Source organism: Mastigoproctus giganteus, chromosome 1, assembly GCF_048544385.1.
Source record: "Mastigoproctus giganteus isolate SK-2022 chromosome 1, ASM4854438v1, whole genome shotgun sequence".
Lineage (NCBI taxonomy): Eukaryota > Metazoa > Arthropoda > Arachnida > Uropygi > Thelyphonidae > Mastigoproctus > Mastigoproctus giganteus.
Genome location: NC_143575.1, coordinates 137,795,189 through 137,814,711, shown reverse-complemented (window position 1 = coordinate 137,814,711; position 19,523 = coordinate 137,795,189). Strand labels below are relative to the sequence as shown.

General features: G+C 34.4%; 2 protein-coding genes across 2 annotated transcripts in view; one reads left to right on the top strand and one right to left on the bottom strand.

Annotated features, from left to right (window-relative positions):
- Tcs4 (Threonyl-carbamoyl synthesis 4) overlaps positions 1-19,523 on the top strand; it is a 344,103-nt gene that overhangs the window by 293,312 nt on the left and 31,268 nt on the right. The gene's annotated exons all lie outside the window — the stretch shown is intronic.
- The window catches only part of LOC150091155 (uncharacterized), a 1,391,089-nt gene continuing 1,389,397 nt past the window's right edge, over positions 17,832-19,523 (bottom strand). Inside the window, exon 41 of the mRNA XM_090374518.1 lies at positions 17,832-18,584. Within this exon, the coding sequence (XP_090230644.1) occupies positions 18,300-18,584 (285 nt within the window). The 3' untranslated portion in view covers positions 17,832-18,299. The remainder of the gene's footprint in view (positions 18,585-19,523) is intronic.

Here is a 19,523-nt window from a genome sequence, read left to right as displayed (position 1 = left end):
ACTGACACAGGAAGATTCGGGGTTGAAATCAAGGATAATATTCCTTGTGGGTGTAAGGACACTATCCTTCTTCCTCAGATCTGCCTTTATGTCCAAACTGCCAAGTGCAAATCACAGTCCAGCATATCATAGTTGACTGCCCTCTCTATAATGGAGTACGGCAAACCACCTTCTTATCAAGCCATGCAGCTCAAATCATATCTACTTTGCAACAAATTTTAGATGACAGGTCTGACATTGATGCAGTTTTCACTTTTCTAAAAAAGATAAAATGCTATGACAGAATATAGTTTTTAAATCCCACGAAATACACATCTTGCTTATAATGACACCTGGTAACTACTACCATTGTTTGGTGCATAATGGCCTTTAGCTACCATTGCGCCGTAAAGCCTCCAACAACAACAACAACAACAATGACACCATCCTATTTGGTCATTATTCTTTTGGCACTGATGATGCTTGTTTCCTTAAGTTGTTCAGCAATTTCTTCCTTGGGAATATTAGGGAGGTCCCATTCTGAAATGACCCCTTTTGAGATGTGTAATGTTCTGTGTGGGTTTACAGAAATGGGAAGGCCTCCAAAAGTCGTTTGCTTTGGGAGCTGTCTAGAATGACTGGGATTGGACGTTTCTATAAGGAGATCTCCTGTGCGAAGTCGTTTGACAATTTTAGGAGTGCCTGGCACAGCCTCTATGCTTTTCTGTACAAGAAATGGAGATAAGCTACTAAGAGGTTTCATTGATAAAGAGTGCAAAATAAAAAAGCAGGCAGGTCAAGTGTAGAATCATCTTTTTTGATTCTTTTTTGCTTGAGCTGACTCAAGTTCATGTGAGCACGCAGGCTCCACAGTTGGCGATATTAACAGATTCACAATTGCTCCTTTTTACACTGAATATTGAATTTATAATCAGATTACCAGCCCTGCCACATGGAGGCAGGAGTGGTGCCAAGTGATAAGAGGTTAGTGTGTTAGAGAAGTTATATATATATATATATATATATATATATATATATATATACACACACACACACACACACACACACACAAAAGAAAGATGTCTTTTCCTTTCTTGGTATGAAGCTTATTTCTTTATTTAGAACAAGCCAAAAATAAATAACTTTATAAAGGAAGAGTTTTGACAATCTCTATACTCAGTCTAGTCGCTTAGAGGAAAGATGCTTTCAAATCACTTTTTAAATTGCTATGACAGATTGATAGTGAGTGCACTCCCTTGGCACTTGGGACCATGACCCAAGCGAAGAGAAGGTTAGTATGAACTAAAAATAAAAAAGGGGGGGAGTTAAAGAAAGGTACTTTATTTTTTAGGTTATATTATTTGAATAGATGTACTTAATTCTAATACTCAAGAGTTAACGGACTTGCAAAACTCAGGAGAAATGTATTTACAGTAAAGCATATCAGATAATCACTATGAAAAGGGTGGTGTGGTCACTAATATCGCTTGGCACTCTGGGCCGCATAGTTTTGTAGTGGATTTTTTTGGTGCAAGGGCTACTATGGCCAAATTGCACCCTGTTCCTGTGGAGAGACACTATACAGTTTAATAAAAAGAGTTTAGAAGAGCATATAAATATTAATCAGGTTTAGATAGTGGGAAAACTCAGATAAATTGGAGTTCTCCCCAATAATACTTCTAAGTTGAAGAGACTTGTTTAAGTTAGAGTGGGATTGGAATGACGTGGATCTGATAGACTGATAATGAGTGCGTTCTATAAGGATATGTTTTTCAGTTGGTGGTGAATCACAGTGCAAGCATAGTGGGGGGGGGTTATTTCCTTGCAATAAATAGAGATGTGTAAGGCTGATATAACCAATACTTGCTCTGGCAAGCACAACCTCTTCATGTCTGTTTGAGCAGAAGCTAGATTTCCATAGCTGTGGATTCTGTTTTATATTTCGTAACGTCATTTAACTGGTTATGCCAAATTTCTGCTCATTTTTCATTGCATACTCTGCATATGATTGGTTTTTAATTTTAATACAGTTGTTGTCAGGGATTTCTTGCTGCTTTATCATTTCCTGGTATTCCAGTGTGCCCTGGGATCCAACAAAATGTGACAGTCTGCTTATTGTTATGAAGTTCCAAATATTTGAGTTCTTATTTGATTTATAAATGGATTGAAGGGTGAAAATTGATTCTTTGAGAATCTGTACAGATTACAGTCTTCAGAGCGAAATCATTAGCAAGAGAGGTCAAATGGCATAAAGTTTTCTGCAGTGAAAACACTGCATTCCTGTGGTAATGAGATGTTCATAGGACCACAGCTGTGTTACTTTTGTAACTGTCAGTATAAATTTGTAGAGTATGTGAATTTTCCAAGGAGTGGGCTGTGTGTAGTTTCTGAAAGTTTTGATTGTTCCGGGAGTGTTTCTCCCAACATTGGAAGTAGTCATCACATGGATGTATGTACATTCCCCTTTTTCTACAGACAGTTCATGTTTGTAGTATATGTTTCTGAAATGTCAGTTTGGTGTCAAACATCATGCCCAACAATCGAATATTGTTGGTAATTGGTATCAGTTGAGTTTCCAGTGATAATTCAGGTTCTGTATGTAGTTGACACCTTTTACAAAAGTGAATGGCTGTAATTTTGGTTATCAATAGACGATAACCATTACATGAAGTCCATAACACTTTTGTGTATTGAGTATTTTGTGTATTTGTGAGTTGCAGCTGGCTTTCAATGGAATACATATTCTGTGAATGGCAAGATATTGCAATGTTATCGGCATAAAAATAGATATCCACGTTACCCAAAATGTTCTGTGTTAAATTGTTTATTCTGTTCTATTAGCAAAGAGTGTAGTATTGACTACCAAACCTTGTGGTGCACCTTCTCTTTGGACAAGAGATTGCAAAACAGCATTATGATAACTCACTTGAAAAGTTCTAAGGTAACTCTATGATCATTGGGAGTCAACCTCAGAGTCCTATGGCATACAGGTCTTGCAGAATGCCATAGTGCCAGGTGGTGTCAAATGCCTTTTCAATACCCAGGCACACCATGACAAGATTTTCTTTTTGGATAAAGGCATTCTGTATGTTACTCAGCTTTCATCATAATTTCTAATGTGGATCAGTTTTTGGAAGCCGTATTTATTACAACTGATGATTGAGTGGATTCTATATACCATGCAAGCCTATTGTGTATCATCTTTTCTAATGTCTTGCCCAAGCAGCTAAAGTCTATAGTTGCATGGATTCATCTGATTTTTTCCAGCTTTAGGAAAAGCTAGCACTGTTAAATGACACCATGAGTGAGGATAGTAGCTTTTGGAGAAGATCCTTCAGAAAAGCAATAGGGAGTTTAATGCCTTTTTGTCTAGAAAATTTTTCATAGAAAATTCATAACAAATGGTGGGCCGGAGTCGGTGCAATTTTGACGTCTAAAAACACTGTAAACCAAAAAACGCAATTTTAGTGACTTCACCAGGTCAAACGGGGTGTACAAGATAGAAAAACTATAAAAAATTATAAACTAGGAATATTTATTGTAAATAAAGACAGTCATATTAAAATTCACAATTTTTATTATTATAATCACATTTGATATTACAGAAATAGCAAATCAATGAGATGTTTGTAGTTGTTTTGATTTAGCAATAATTGAAATGTTAGGTTTAATAGTAGAAGTTCCCAGTCTTGCAAATTTTCATCTGTCATTCTTGATCGATGTTTAGATTTTATGTTCATATGTTTTGAATAGGTAAGTGCTACCAAAATAGAAATTATTCTTCTTGCTAATTTTTTTTAATTCTGGAAATTCGTTTTCTGTCAAGTTTTATAAAAGTTAATTAATGTTTCATTTGTTCAATTTGATTTTTAAATAATTCTAATTTTGTCTGAAATGCTTTAATATTGTAGAACAAGTCATTTACAAGTAGATCGCGACTTTGAAGTTTTTTATTCAATGTATTCAAATGTTCACAAATATCTGTTAAAAATGCAAATTCCCATAACCATTTAGTCTGTTAATTCTGGGACTGGTTTTAATTTTTCGTTCATGAATATGTCTATTTCTGTTCTGAGTTGAAAAAAAATTCTTTTTAACGCGACTCAACCATCGCACCTCGATACGATACAACATATCACCATATTCGCTTTCGATTTCCTCGAAGAAAATTTTAAACTGACGATGGTTCAGGCCATTTTTGCATATAAAATTCACAATGCTAATTATAGTCAACATGATTGAGTTCTAAGACAAAAATTTACCGCACAACGATTGCTGGTGAATAACACAATGAAATTGCATAGGTCTTTCGATGTTTTTGGAATCAAAATATTTATTAACATGGCCGATGAAACCAATATTTTTTCCAACCATATTCTTTGCACCATCAGTCGTAATTGCTGTCAACAATTCCCAATCAAGCTACAGGTCTTCAAACACTTTTGATACACTATAAAATATGTTTTCACCAGAGGTTCTGTTCTTCAAGCTTTCAAGTTCTTCTGTGACTTCAAAATTTTGATTTATACTGTGTATGTAAATGAATAACTGTGCTGTGTTGGTAATATCTTCACTTTCATCAATTGCAATCGAAAAATTTATAAAATCTGTAATTTTTTGTTTCAGCTGATCTTTAACATTAGCAGATAAGTCTTCGATTCTTCTTGCTAAAGTTGACACTGATAAACTTATAGCAGCGAAGTGCTTAACTTGATCAGGGCATATTTCTTCTGCAATTGATAGGCACACTCTTTTCACAAACTCGCCTCGCCATCAGTAAAAGCCCTCCCTTCTTCAGCAATGATTTGAGATGCTCGCAAATGAGCTCTAATTAAATTTAAATTCTGATTAGTGAAACATGTCATCTGTTGTTATTGCCGCTTGAAATCAAAGCTCAGCTCTTGTAATTTCTTGTTTCGCAACTCTCCTTCAAGTTTATTGTAAGTTGAGGCATGTTTTGTCGTATAATGCCATTTCAAATTATATTCTTTCAACACAGAAACTGCTTCCTTACATATAAGGCAGGTTCATCGGCTATTATCCCTTATAAAAAAATAATTAATCGACCAAAGTTCATTGAAGACACGACATTCGGAATCAATTTTTCTTTTACTTGACATCTTGATTTGCTAAAATTCAAATTAAAAATTCAAAGTTAAATAAAATTAAAAATAATATGCATTTATACAAACAGCACTAATAAATTGTTGCGCATGATAATTGGTGCAGCGGCCCAATGACTACGGTCTGAATTAGAATAGCTGACCAGGAGAAAGATTAATATGCGTACTCGTCTTTACATTGCAAACTGCAAAGAACGCATTGCATCCAATTATTTCTCTAATACTTACTTGATTAATATTTAGATTAGTGTTTATCAATTGTTTTAACAGTCACTTGTTTTAACTTTACTATTTCACTTTGACAACTCGTGTTTGCTGGAAATACTCTAGGCTGTAAACTTTATAGCCTTGAGCACTCGCACTGTTGGGATTTCCAACATCGCAAGAAACACTGCTGCCAAGTGGAAACGCACAGAGTTGCAACAATGTTACAAAATTATATTTGGACTCATTTACATTATATTTTGATTAAAAATTATTCCTTATATACGATATGTAGCAACCAAAAAAGATTTCTATAGAATAAATTTCACGAGGCGGATGAAATAGTCTTTCGGGCTGGATGAAATTATCTGACGGGCCGGATCCGGGCCGTAGGTTGGGGACCCATGGTTTAGAGCATCCTGGAGCTCCAAAATTGTAAAGGATTGATTATATGGAACTGATAGTCTTCTGCTAAAATTTAATTTGCATTGCTCAGTCTATGTTTTATGTTGCTGAAAAGATGGTTTGTATGCAGATACATCTGAGATTTGTGCAAAATTTTCTGCCAGATCATTAGCTATTTCAGTTGGAGATGATAAGTTTTGCCTATTTTATCTCCGTATTGGAGATGATGATGTTAGAAATCTACCATTCAGTTTTTTTTTTTTTTTTTAAATTTTATTCCAAATTATTTTGCTGTTGGTATATTAGAGGCAAACTGAATCTAAGAATCTTTTTTTAGCCTTTTTTCTTACAAATCATGTTTTTGCTTTAAGTTTTTTGAAATTTATAAGGTTCTCAGTTGTTGGGTGGTTATGAAACAGATTCCATGCTCTGTTTTTCTCTTTTTTGGCAAGTTGGAATGCATTACTCCACCACTAATTGACATGTTTAAAAGAATCAATATGGATTTTGGGTATGACATTGGTTGCGGCATTCAGAATATGCATTGTGATGTGTTGTATGGCATAATCGATGGGTTGGTATTTGATAAGTTCGTCATTGAATGGGATATTTGAAGCAAATAACTTCCAATCAGCCTTAGAAAATTTCCATTTTAAGCAGGTATTCTAGTTGTTTGGATTTCACAAATTATCAGATAATGGTCATCACTGTTTAGAAGATTGTCCAGAGTTGATCAGCAGATGAGTGGAAACAATGTTGGAGAGTAGATTGTTAATTCTAAGCTGTAGTTGTTCTAGTGGAGAAATGAATGTCAGCACCAGTATTCAACAGTGTTGATTATGTTTGTTAAGCAGTGATTCCAGAAGTTTTCCTTGTCTGTCTGTATGTGGGAAACTCAGAGCATTAAAAACAAAAGGGAGGAGGAGGTAACTATAGCAGAAGTTCTCCCAAGTCATTATAAGTATATTTATTGTTTGGTGATAGGTAGATTCGAACTGCTGTTAATGTGATTTCTAAAGTAGGTCAGCAGTGGAATGTGTTTAGTAGGGATTCTTGAGTTTACAAGAATGGCCACACCTCCACGCACAGTATTAATGTTATTTCTATTATGTTGATATGCGGTATAGTTCCTGATTATTGGAATTACTTGTGGAGGAAGATTATTTTTTGTAAACATATGCTTACTGGACTATACTGCTTGATTAGGTCATAGATATTGCTATGTAGGCATCTACAATTCCACTGCATGTTGTGATCCATTATTTGTTTTTAGCAGTTGGGTTTGATTCAGTCTGCTTTTTAGGTCCAGTCTGTTTTTGTCTCTCCAATTTTATTCTTTCTTTTTTTGGAAGGATAGGATGTCCTGTGTCCATGTCATCTTCTACATATAGATCTAAGATTGGCTCATCCAGGTAGGTGTTATCACCCTGTACCCATATTCATTACATTTGGCTGTCTTCTGCATTGGGACTGCTGTTTTAGTTTATATGGCTTCTAATGATGAAGACTGGGATGCAGTTGGCGGTACTGTAATTGGTGTGTTGTTGGCATGATCTATCATATGCTGTTCCTTAGGAGATTGCTCTGTGGTTGAGAATATTTCTCGGGTCCATCTGCAATAGACATGGTGGGGGAACTGACATGTCAGTTTGTGCCACTGCTGACTGGTATTGCTTTGCTGCTGCTGTAGATATGTGCCATAGTAAGCATAATTTGCTTCTTTGCCTCCTGGAAAGTGACTTTCCGCTGTACTTTGTATTTTTGGATTTTTTCACTGTTTTCCATATTTCACATGATTTTGAATAAACTTGACTGTTCAGACAGTGTGGTGTTTTAGCATCACATTTCATTTGTGTGTGGGATTTTGACCCACAGTTTGGGCACACTGCACCCCTCAACAGATGGTTTGAGTGCCCAAATTTTTGATTGGGTAGGAACTGTAGGGTCATATATAACAATTGAGATAGCTGGCTTTAACACTCGATAGTAAAATAGTGCCAAATGTAAGAATGTTCCACATGGGGAAAAAGCTGCCCATCTTTTCTGATCATAATCTGCTTAGCTTGTGTGACTTTTTGTTGTTTTAACTCTTGGACCAGTTCATCTTTTATGACATTGATCAAATCCCACTCAGCATTTACCCCTTTGGAGGTGCATTTAATGTTGCAGGTGGGGTAACTTGCACAGGCATACCACCAAAGGTTGAGTGTTTCAGCAGTCTTTGATTGCTTACAACTTTCACTTTCTGTTAGTCAATCTCCTGATTTAAGTCTTTTCACCATTTTATGCAAACCTGCAGGGCTTTCCAAGCATACTCATGCATTTGTTGACAAGGAATGAAGATAAGGAAGGATGGGCGTTCCTGTTGTTCTGTGTCAGTACGCAGTCTTTTCAACTGTGATATGTCACGATCAGTGTCATTTAATTTAGAACATGATTAGCATTGAGGTTCAGTTGGAGGGTAATTATCAAATGCCATGTTTGCTCCTTTTAGCCCTGGGGGAAGTAGCATGGCGGGGTCAGATTCCTGACCCCGCCATGTGGAGGCAGTTCACATTTTAAAACGTCTTTGTTGCCTGTCCAAGGATGGATGCGTTAAAAAATAATTTCCTTTTTCCTCACAGATTTGTGTATGCAGATCTATTCAACCAGTATCAACATCAGTTATCACTTCGTCAAAAACAAGAGTGAACATGTAGTGTTTTTTGTTCAGTTTCTGTACAGTTTCTTTATGAAAGTGATGGCCAAGACTAGCAGTTTGCTAACCTGTGTTTAGCAAACTTCTTAAAGTGTCATCAAAATAGTGTCTTGAGTGACAAATGCAGAAAGTTTGGGAACTGCTGGCCCAGAGTATAGGCAATTTAATAAGCAATTGGCAGCCATAAATGCATGGCTGCCAAATCTTTGTTCTATGATTATGGCTTTGGTCTATGATGGCAGATCTGTTATTTTTGACTTAATTTGACCTCTTCTCCATCTTACCATCATAACATATTTCTCCATCTTTTTGCAATGACAGTTGTGAATTTAGAAAGCAATACCTCTCTCAATTTAGAAAACAATACAGATTAATAAAAGAACTTCAACCTTATTAAAAAGTAAGATGATTAAAGATTTTTTTTTTCAAAGAAAATAAATGTACAGATGGCAAAACTAGCAGTGCTGATAGTTTTATCAGCACTGCCCTCCCCGACAATAAATTAGTAAAGGCTGTCTTCCTTGTCATTCCTCACAATTATAAAAGCCCAATGATACAGAGACAGTAACATCACAAACATCAAAACTGGTGGATGGACGATGAACTTATCCATAGTATATCATAAAAAAAAAAAAAAAAAAAAAAAAAACCAGTGCAGTTATACTAGCATTTTTCCATTAAGATTGAGTGCTAGTATGAGACACTGATCTGTTAGTTATAACTTCAAATATTTAAGACACTCATGGCAGAGCAGCTGTATGACTTTATTAATTAATTTGGAAAAATTATGAAAATTCCTAAGATCAAAGCGGTCAGCTTTCAACTCCTAACAGCTGTCAAAAGTTTGCTGGTTCCAAACAGAATTCACAGAATAGGAAGTTGTCAACTGAGCTTTTAGAAACATTTATATAAATATTATCTTAATTATAATCATATTTGAAGAACCAGTTCTTAATTCAATGTATTATTCAGAGAATATGTTTTTGAACAAAATTGAAATGAATTTGCCAAAAAAAAAGTTTCCAGTGCTTCTCACTATCACTGAAGATAAATAAATAGACATTTTGCAGTGTAATTCTTTTAGTTTCATTGTGACAACACACCCAACTTGAGTAGTTGAGACCTGCTAATTTTTGTAAAATAGGACAAATGCTAATACTGAAGCATTTGTCTGACACATTTTAGCGGTTATGAAACATCAAATAGCGAAATTTTGATATATGATATAGAGTAAAAAAATATCTAGAATAAAAAAATACCTAAAGTCTGAAAACTTTATTAGACAGTTGGACAGACAACTTGAGTAATTTAGCTATTTGATGTTTCATAACTGCTAAAATGTGTCGGGCAAATGTTTCAGTATTAGCATTTGTCTGATTTTACGAAAATTAGCGGGTCTTGAATATTCAAGTTGTCTGTCCAATTGTCTAATAAAGTTTTGAGACTTTAGGACATCCACATATTTTTTTTACTCTGTCACACACATACAGTCGAGAAACTGACAAACGTACAAAAATACCTCCCTTCAGATAATTTCTTTCTGATAAAACTTTGGATGCTGTTGACAATCAATTCTACATAGCAGGGACTTATAAACTTTTCTGGCTCGATATTCCCGAAGAGGGTAAAGTCTGCAACAGTATCTTTGTTGTTTGTTTGTTATCTGGTTTTTAGGAGCATTAGCAACTAAGGACCCACTTTTTTGAAAAATCTTCTGTTTACCTCCCACCTACACTTACCCAATCTCAAGCTTGTCAAAAGTTGGCAAAAGCTGTTTGTCACACTGCAGCAATGACAGAAAATGGGGAAAGAGTGGTAATGTGCCTTACTGTATTGAAAACAATTTTAATTGTCTAGCTAAGGCAGTATTAAAACATATTTTTTGGGACAAGGCTGGGTTATCCTTATGGAGTTCTTGGAATGAGGACATATGATCATTTCTGCTCACTGAAGCTGAACACAAATTGGAAGAATGAGGGCTGAGAAGGAAAGAAAATTACTCCTTCAATATGAAAGTTCAAGGTCCTATACCAGTATCCTGGCAAGGAGACCACCAGAATTTAGATGGATTGTTTTCTACCACATCCTCCATACATTCCCAACCTTTCACCATCAGACTTTCACTTGCTTAACCACATGATGGTCTTCATGGAAACATTTCACTGATGATCATATCATTGTGGTTGTACCTCTTAGAGCAGGCCTAGGCAAACTATGGCCCGCGGACCACACATTTTTGTGCATCCCGCGAGCTTTAATTGTATTTTCGAAAAAAGTTTACTTGTTTTTGCGACGCCTTTTTGAAAAATAAATTTGTATATGTAATAAATTATAGAATTTCTTGACTTGTAAATTGTTTTATCATCTCTGTATTGTTCAAATTGAGATAGAATTTGGAATTGTGCGCGAACCGGAGCGAGCCAACGGTTGCTTTTATAACGGTATAATTTGCGATTATAAACTAACCGCACAAAACTACGATAACAGACAACCAGTGGTGACGACGATTCTACGTTATCTAGTTTTTTTGCGTTATCTTCGGTTATCATCTTGGTGCCAGTAGCAATAAAAATAATATTTATGCCCTTTTAAAAATGAATAAAAAATGAAAAATTCAACAAGAGCATCGTGTCTTCAATGAAGAGTGGAACAAAATATTTTTTTGCTAACATAAATAACGAGACTATTTGTCTCATCTGCCGGGAGAGTGTCTCAGTGTTGAAAGAGTACAATATTAAAGGACATTTCACTACTAAACATTCCGAATATGGTGCCATTTTAACTCCGGAAGCGAGAAGAAGAACTGCTGATGGATTGATTCAAAATTTATCTAGACAACAAAATGTGTTTACGCGGCTAACCAAGGAACAAGAAGCTACTGTAGAGGCAAGTTTTGTTATTTCTCATATAATTGCAAAAAGCCTTTTTGTGATGGAGACTATATTAAAGAATGTATGACTGAAGCTTGTGGAATTATATGTCCTGACATTAAACACAAATTTGAGAATATAAGTTTATCTCGGCGAACCGTAGTAAGAAGAATTGAATGTATCGATACAAATTTGAATGAGCAATTATTATCAGTATTAGAATCCATAACATGGTACTCGATAGCTCTCGATGAAAGTAACGACCAAAAGAATACCGCACAGTTATTAATTTTCATACGTGGATGTACCTCTAATTTTGAAATTATTGAAGAGCTTCTTTCAATGGAATCTCTTAAAGACCAAACAACGGGCTGATATATTTTAAAAAGTTGAAAAATGCTTAACAAGATATAATTTACAATGGAACAAAATGGTAAGCGTAACAACTGACGGAGCACCAAGTTTGACAGGTAAAAATGTTGGAGCATTAAAGACAATTCAGGATAAAATTTGAGAAAATTATCCTGATTATAATTTAATTACAATTCATTGTATTATACATCGACAAGTACAGTAAACCCCCGCTATTCGCGGGGGTTATGTTCCTGAGAAATGCCGCGAATACCGAAAACGCGAATACTGAGTTATGGCTCCCATAGTAATAAAGAGGTTCCGTTCCAAAGTATGACCTATATAAGAAAAACTAGTCTAAAATATTGTATATGTATGTATTATATGTACCTTCATAATATGACTATGTACATAGTGAAATGCAAGCATATGGCATCGAAATGAAAATAAGAAACAATTTAATATTAAATGTAATATTTATTAGAAATTTCAAACAAATCTTTCAAACCAGCACCTTTGCTAGCAAAAAAACTTATCCCGCCAGTGCTATCACCAGTTTCGCTAAAGTGTTGATAAAGGAGTTTTGCCTTTTCATGAATGATGAGTGAACTTAAAGGAATTTTATTTTGAGTTCGGTCTTCTATCCACAGATTTAAAGCCTTTTCCATTTTTTTCTAATTTAGCATTATGAGTTACAGAGCAAATTTTTGAAGCAATTAGCGCGTTTTCACGGACACTACGTCGTATTTTTTCTTCCGATTTCTTGATCGATCGTATCGTTGACTCATTGATTTTATAATGTTTTGCCATTGACGAGACACTTTCACCATTAGAAATTTTGCCGAATAACTCAATTTTATTCGCTAACATCATCACCTTCTTTGATATTTTCACATTTCCCTTGTTATTCGTAGCCATATTTTTGTACGGGTTAGAAATTTAGAAATTTATATACAGTGTTTTACACCGCATATAAATTGATAAATTTATTCAATTTATAAGCATATAAATTAAAAGCAAACGATGAAACCTTCCATGACAAGAGCATAACACATATTGAACAAGGATTAGCGAGAAACAATTCACGCTCGCTATTTTTTGACTACTCTCCCCCCACCCACCGAGCGCTGTTTAGACCGGTGAAGATAATTTCAGCCACGCCCATGTTTTTTATGGCAGAAAATGTTCACGGCGCTTTAAAATTCACATTTTTTAAGGTTTCATTTTATATTAAATCAGTGATCGCGAATATGCGAAACCGCGAATACAGATACCGCAAATAGCGGGGGTTTACTGTATTATGTAAAAATGTGTTAAAAGTTGAACATGTCACATCTTGTATTATTAAACTAGTAAATTTAATACGATCGAGGGGGCCTGAAACGCAGACAATCGTTAATTTTCTTCAAGATATTGAATCCGAGTACACAGATATTCCTTATCATAGCCATCGATGGCTTAGCTTAGGAAAAGTTCTTCGGCGAGTATGGGATCTTAAAGATGACATCGTTCTATTTTTAAAACTGAAAAATATTATGGACTTTCCCGAATTAATTGATAATAACTGGATTTGTGATTTTGCGTTTACCCTGGACATCGTGACACACTTAAATACTTTAAACACCGTGTTACAAGGGAAAAATTTATACGCCCATGATATGGTAAAAAGTTTGAATGGATTTCAATTAAAACTCCAGTTGTTCCTTCGACATTTATTTATTAACAAGGTAGACCACTTTCCAACCATGAAGTTGCTGAAGATTCCAGAAAATAAATTTTGAAAAATATTGTGAAATTATCAATGCTTTGAATGACGACTTTTCACAAAGATTTGGCAACTTCCGAAAAATTGAAACAAGTTTGGCAATAGTGCGCAACCCATTTTCAATAGAAACTGATAGTACACCGAGTGAACTACAGCTTCAGATTATAGATCTACAGTGTGATACCGATTTAAGGGAATTGCACCATTGTGAGGAAATCTGTAAATTTTACAATACTCTTAATTCAGACAAATTCGACGAACTTAAAGATTTTGCCCGAAAATGTTGGTTATTTTTGGATCAACCTGCATATGTGAACAAACATTTTCCATCATGAATCTAAATAAAAATTCTTTACGATCAAGCATCACCGATGAACATTTACAAACAGTTTTAAGAATCTTAACTACACAATTAATGCCCGAAATTAAAAAAAATGTTAAAAGATGTAAAACAGTTCCATTCATCTCATTAAATTCTTGGTTGTTAGAGAATAATTTTTTTATGTTATATTTCTTCTTCATGATAACAAATAATATATATCTAAAAATAGTACTTTACGTGCAGCCCGCCTTCTTTTTGAATTCCTGTTGTGGCCCTTCAGCCCAAAAGTTTGCCCAGGCCTGTCTTAGATGCTGATAGCAACTTTCATGAGAGGAGGATGCATATTTGCTAACTGTTTACTTTCAAAAAAGTGATCAGCTAATTGTAAGTAGGAGGAAAACAGAATTTTTGGACCAAAACAGCAGGAGGTTTTTTTTTTTTTTTTTTTTTAGTCCATACTGCACTAGGAATTAAATTTAAATGACAACATATATGTTTAATATTAAAATACAGATTCAGGATTATTTACCAATCTAGCATGCTTTTAAACATTAGCTTACTTAGGATTTTTTGTTAATATCAACTAATTGTGATTGCTTTGAGAACTATACTATTGCAGACTTTGCCCTCTTAAGAAATGTTGCATTGTAGTTTTGTTCATAATAATTGTACTGCTGTCAACATTCCCAAAACTTCACCAGAACGAGAAGATCAGAACTCAGTTTTTGTTTTCTTACTTGGCTGAATATTATAAATTCTCACACTTGGCATTATTATATTTCAAGCTTCCCTATGCACTTCGTCAGTTTCCCAACCAGGGATCACTGTACATAAATTCTTTCTTCTTTCAAAGTGTTTTATGGGTTCTCTTATGGAAACTAACAGAACTGATGCAAAAGAGCTATTGCTCCAAAAATGACTTCAGTACATGGATGTGAGTTATGATGAATTGAAGAGCTATGTTTGGATTTTTGAATGTTGTCATAATATTTAAAAAAAAAAACCAGACAAACTGTTTCATTAAAGACAGAAGAGAGGAACCGACCTGAACAGACTTCTTGCACAAGTGCCTAGAATTATCAGCTTGCTTAGCCTGTTTTGGATTGCTTTTACCAGAAGTTTTTTTCTTGAGTTCATCAATTTTCTTTCTTTCAAATCACTTGGATCATGAACCAGATTTGAACATATTGCTGCCTCATTAGTGATTGTTTTTTATACTTTTCAATTTGGTAACTCTAAAGTTCTAAAAGTGTACATATGACTTTTCTAACTACTTCTTTAAATAGATTGGTCAAAGGGTTCCACTGTTCTACGAGAGCTCTGGCATGCTCCCCCCCCATGTTTTCCTATAATGTAGTATGATTGATGTCTTTTTTGATGTTATGTTGGACATCATGGTGGGATCAAATCTACCTTATATTTTAAGGATGCATCAGCATCAGATGTAGCTGGACAGACATGTATATGAGGGGGGAGTCAAATAGGTAGTTTATTTTATTTATTTATTACTTTTTTTATTAAAATTGTTTTCGCTGGTACAGCAAAAGCCTGGTTACTCCTTGCACCATATGGCTAATAGTAATTTTTTTTTTTTTTTTTACTTCACTAGTATTATGCATCAAGTCTACCTTTACTTTTAGATTACTTTCTATATAGCAGTAAATTCATCCACTTTCATAGGGAGGTCCCTTTTAATTCCCCTACTTTGCTGGTTTTTTGAAGGACCACATATGCCTTCTTTTTATTCAGATATCCACTATGATAAATGCCACATCTGTTTTTGCATTTCTTTCTGTGCACTGCAGTCCATTCTTATCCATATATATGTCTTCACAACAGTCTCTGATTACATTGCGTTTCCCACTGCTTTGGGAAAATATGTCCCGAAATTTTGTTGTATAGCTTTGGCAACTCACTGAAGACATTATAATTAGCTTCACACCACATGAGACACTGAACTGGTTGCACATTATAAACAAGACTATCATTTTTTACAATTTAGAGTAGCACCAGGTGGCCAGTTCATTAATGGAAATAAGCAGAAATTAGTAGTAGCATTTTAAAAAAGTAGCATTTTAAAAAATATATATATTTTTAATTAGTTTTGCTTTTTTGACAAACCATGATTTCGCAAAAAGATGGGGGAAATTCTGTGACCAACTGTATTATGAAGTGTGATGAGACAGGGTCAAATAGAGTAAAAAAAAAAAGACTGATTCTCTGTTGTATATCCACAGAGTTGGCAGTAGTGTTGATGCATACCCTTCAATTAGTGAATTGGAACTTAACTTCATAAATAGAACACTCAAATATGTGGAAAAATCAATGTATTAAAAGACTTGAAGTTCAAACATACAATTTTACTTTCACTACAAGTGATGTGCCCAATTTTGTTGGCATACTGATTGAACTCTGGACATTATTACTGGCAAGACTTGGTTTTTGTTTATAGCTTGGTGCACAATTTTTTTGTTTGTGTTTAATTTCTGTATATGGAATAAAATTTTGAGATTTGTTTAGAATTACAGCTCAACCAAGAAATAAGTGTTCATTTTAGCTATGAATTCCAGACTTTTGCAAAGATTGACTTTTCTTTTACTTTTTAACTATTATTTACAAATTTTCAGAATGTTGATGTTTCTCAATATTCCAAAAAGTATGGCACATTCAATGCATTTCAAAAATAGGCAGGGATGAACATCTTGAATTGGCATACTGGATAATGGGATACAAGAAAAAAATTGGAGGCATTAGTTTTGTGAAGTGACCCTCGTATTTCAGTCTAATATTTCATATTAAATGAACAAAGTTAGTTATAATAAATTAGTATAAAAAACTAAGTCTTAATTTCAAGAATTTGCTGCACTACTGAGAATAGTTTTACATCCCAATTTAATCTTTTTTTTTTTTTTTTTTTTTGTCTGTACAAGAATGTTCAGCTTTCTCAACTTTCTCAAATAATTTCTTTAACTTCTGATATAAGTGCAAGAATTCAAAGTATGACCTCTTGTATTTACAGATACTCATCATTCTTTTTATTCTGATAATTTACCATTTCTCCTAGAGTAATTTACACAGGTGTTCTTTGCTTGACTTTTCACACACATAAAACTAAGAATGAATAAAGTACACACTCAAAAAAAATATGAAATACATAGCATACATACAATGACAATTTTTTTTTACTTCACAGAACACATTATTATATGCATTTACATTGCTGCAGGCAACAATGTACCAAATTGTCAATGTATACTCCTACACAATTGTTAAATTTACCTTTTTTTTTTTTATAAACTCTCAAAAGATTGAAATCATGAAACCTGAGGTATATGTGTAAAGTGGTCATATTAATGGGAAGTGTTACATGGCTGAGAGACTAATTTCTTTGATTGCCAAGGGTTCTTATCATTAATGGACTTGATAAAAGATTTTTTGTTCATTTTATTAAAGATGAATGTAATGATCTACAGTTAGATCTTATTTTCTATTACTCTATATTGCATATTCACACACCTATTTTGGGTTTTGTTTTGATTCTTTACCCACCAGAGGTACCCATTAATGATTTTCTATAATAACAATGATGGAAATGCAGTGTTTTTTACTCCTCTGTGGTAAGTGTATACTTATTCGTTCTTAGGTTATTGTTTGCTTCCAGGTGTGGCCACTTCATCATTTCATTTCTTCATAAGTAGAACACTCGATCACCAAATTTTCATGCTTTCCCCCCCCTTCTTCTTTCTATTCTTAATATATTTAATATAATATACAAAAGTTAGAATGTATGCTAATCTGAATTTCTAATTCCACTGTTATTGTGATCAGTAATTTAATAAAATTTAATTTTCTATGTAAAATCAGAAAAAAATGCAGTTGAGTATATCAGCATTTCATTTCATTTTAGATTATCATTACTATTTCTCCTTGATCAGGTTTGGGGGGTGCAAAATCAGCAGGTAGGTATCTCCAAACTATTTCCTTGGAAGGTGGGGTTGCCTCATGTCTGTTTCTAATTACTGCTCTGTCATATAGACTATTATTATGGTGCAGTCTATTTTTTCTGATTTTCATTGATAATTAAATTTATTTTATATATAGATATATATTTTTTTTTTACCTCCATACTTCTCAAATTACTTACAAATATACAGTTCACAATGTGGCAGGAAAACATTATCACAATAACAAATCCCCATACATACTGCTTTCATGAAATTTTAAGCAGTGGGGTGCCTTGCTAATGATTGATGCAATGAGCAATTTGCAGCAATCTCATAATGCATACATATCACATAATTGGCAGTGACAGTTCATAAGCGAGATTCAATTATATAAATATTAAGTGCAGCAGCCATTTCACTAAAATGCTAAGATAAAGCAAACACTACAACTAATTCTCAACATGATTGAGATTTCTTAAGAATATATAATTAATTTGCCATTGTTGCAATAGGACATGTAAAAAGTACTTCCTTTACTTAGCTGCTTTAGAGGAAAATTAAATCAGTCAATTAGACAAGCAGCCTAATGCTTTAGTAAAAGTTTTCGTAAATAACACACAATTTTGAGTATTACATTGCTATACAATACGGCCACCAAGGATAAGGATAGGACTATGTCTCCTCATGCACACTTGGCACCGAGAGATCCGTAATCGCAAATCTCCTGCTTTCAGAGTCTCTGGATGAGGTGTACTGAACTGGCTTCTCTCTATAGTAGCTAACCAAAAGCTGTATGAAGTTGTATAATAATTGCAGCGTCCATGACCATGGCACTCGATGAATGGGAGGGGACGAAAATCTTCTAAGCATGAACCAGGAGAAGCTAGAGGTTGTCCACTGCCTTCAGCCCCAGCATCTGTGTTCTAAATAAATAAAATTATTAGAATTCATTATATTTAATGCTACTACATTTAAGCTAATATATAAAACTTGGAGAAAAATCCTTCTATTGCTTTAACCAGTTTACTGTTTACAGCATTATATCAAATGGATCATCCTAAAATGTTTTAGCCCTTGGGGTTTCCTCATTAAAAAATAGGTGGAACAAAATTCATTTGCTTATACTGTCATGGAATTTAAAAAATGAGAGAGACTGACCTCAAATTGCCTATTGTTTTTCTCCTTACTGAATATAACTTGATTTTCAAGGTTTTGATAGTGAGAAAGTGATGTTTGATTATCTCTTTGAAGCAATTTCGGCATTATATATGTGAAAGCTGGACATATAATTAGTACATGTTCATGTTTGTTGTGTATGACAGGTAGGATATAGAGGGGCATCTATCCTCTCTTAAATATCTTAAAAAAGGGGTATCTTAAATAAATTTGATGAATTTGAGGTATTGCTCAAAACATCAAAGGCAGATATTGTGGGGATTTCAGAGACGTGGTGTCACACAGATATAAGGAATGCAGAACTGGAATTTGGGGAGTACAATGTCTACAGAAAGGATAGGAAGGGAGGAGGGGTTATGCTATTAGTTAAAAAACACATAAAATCCAAGGAAGTGAAGCCAGTCGACATTGCTGGACAGTGCAGTGTCGAGTCAGTTTGGTGTGACATACGCATTGGGAGATCAAAATTGAGAGTAGGAGTGTGCTGTAGGCCTAATGACTCTGATGAGTATAATAAGAAACTGTTCGGAGAAATAGAGTGGGCCAGTAAATCAGAGAGTCTTATAATGGGGGATTTTAATTTCCCAGATATTGACTGGAATTTGGGGACTGGTCACTCACACAGTAGCAAGGCTTTTGTGGATTTATTGGATGATTGTTTTCTACATCAGCATGTTCGGGAGGCA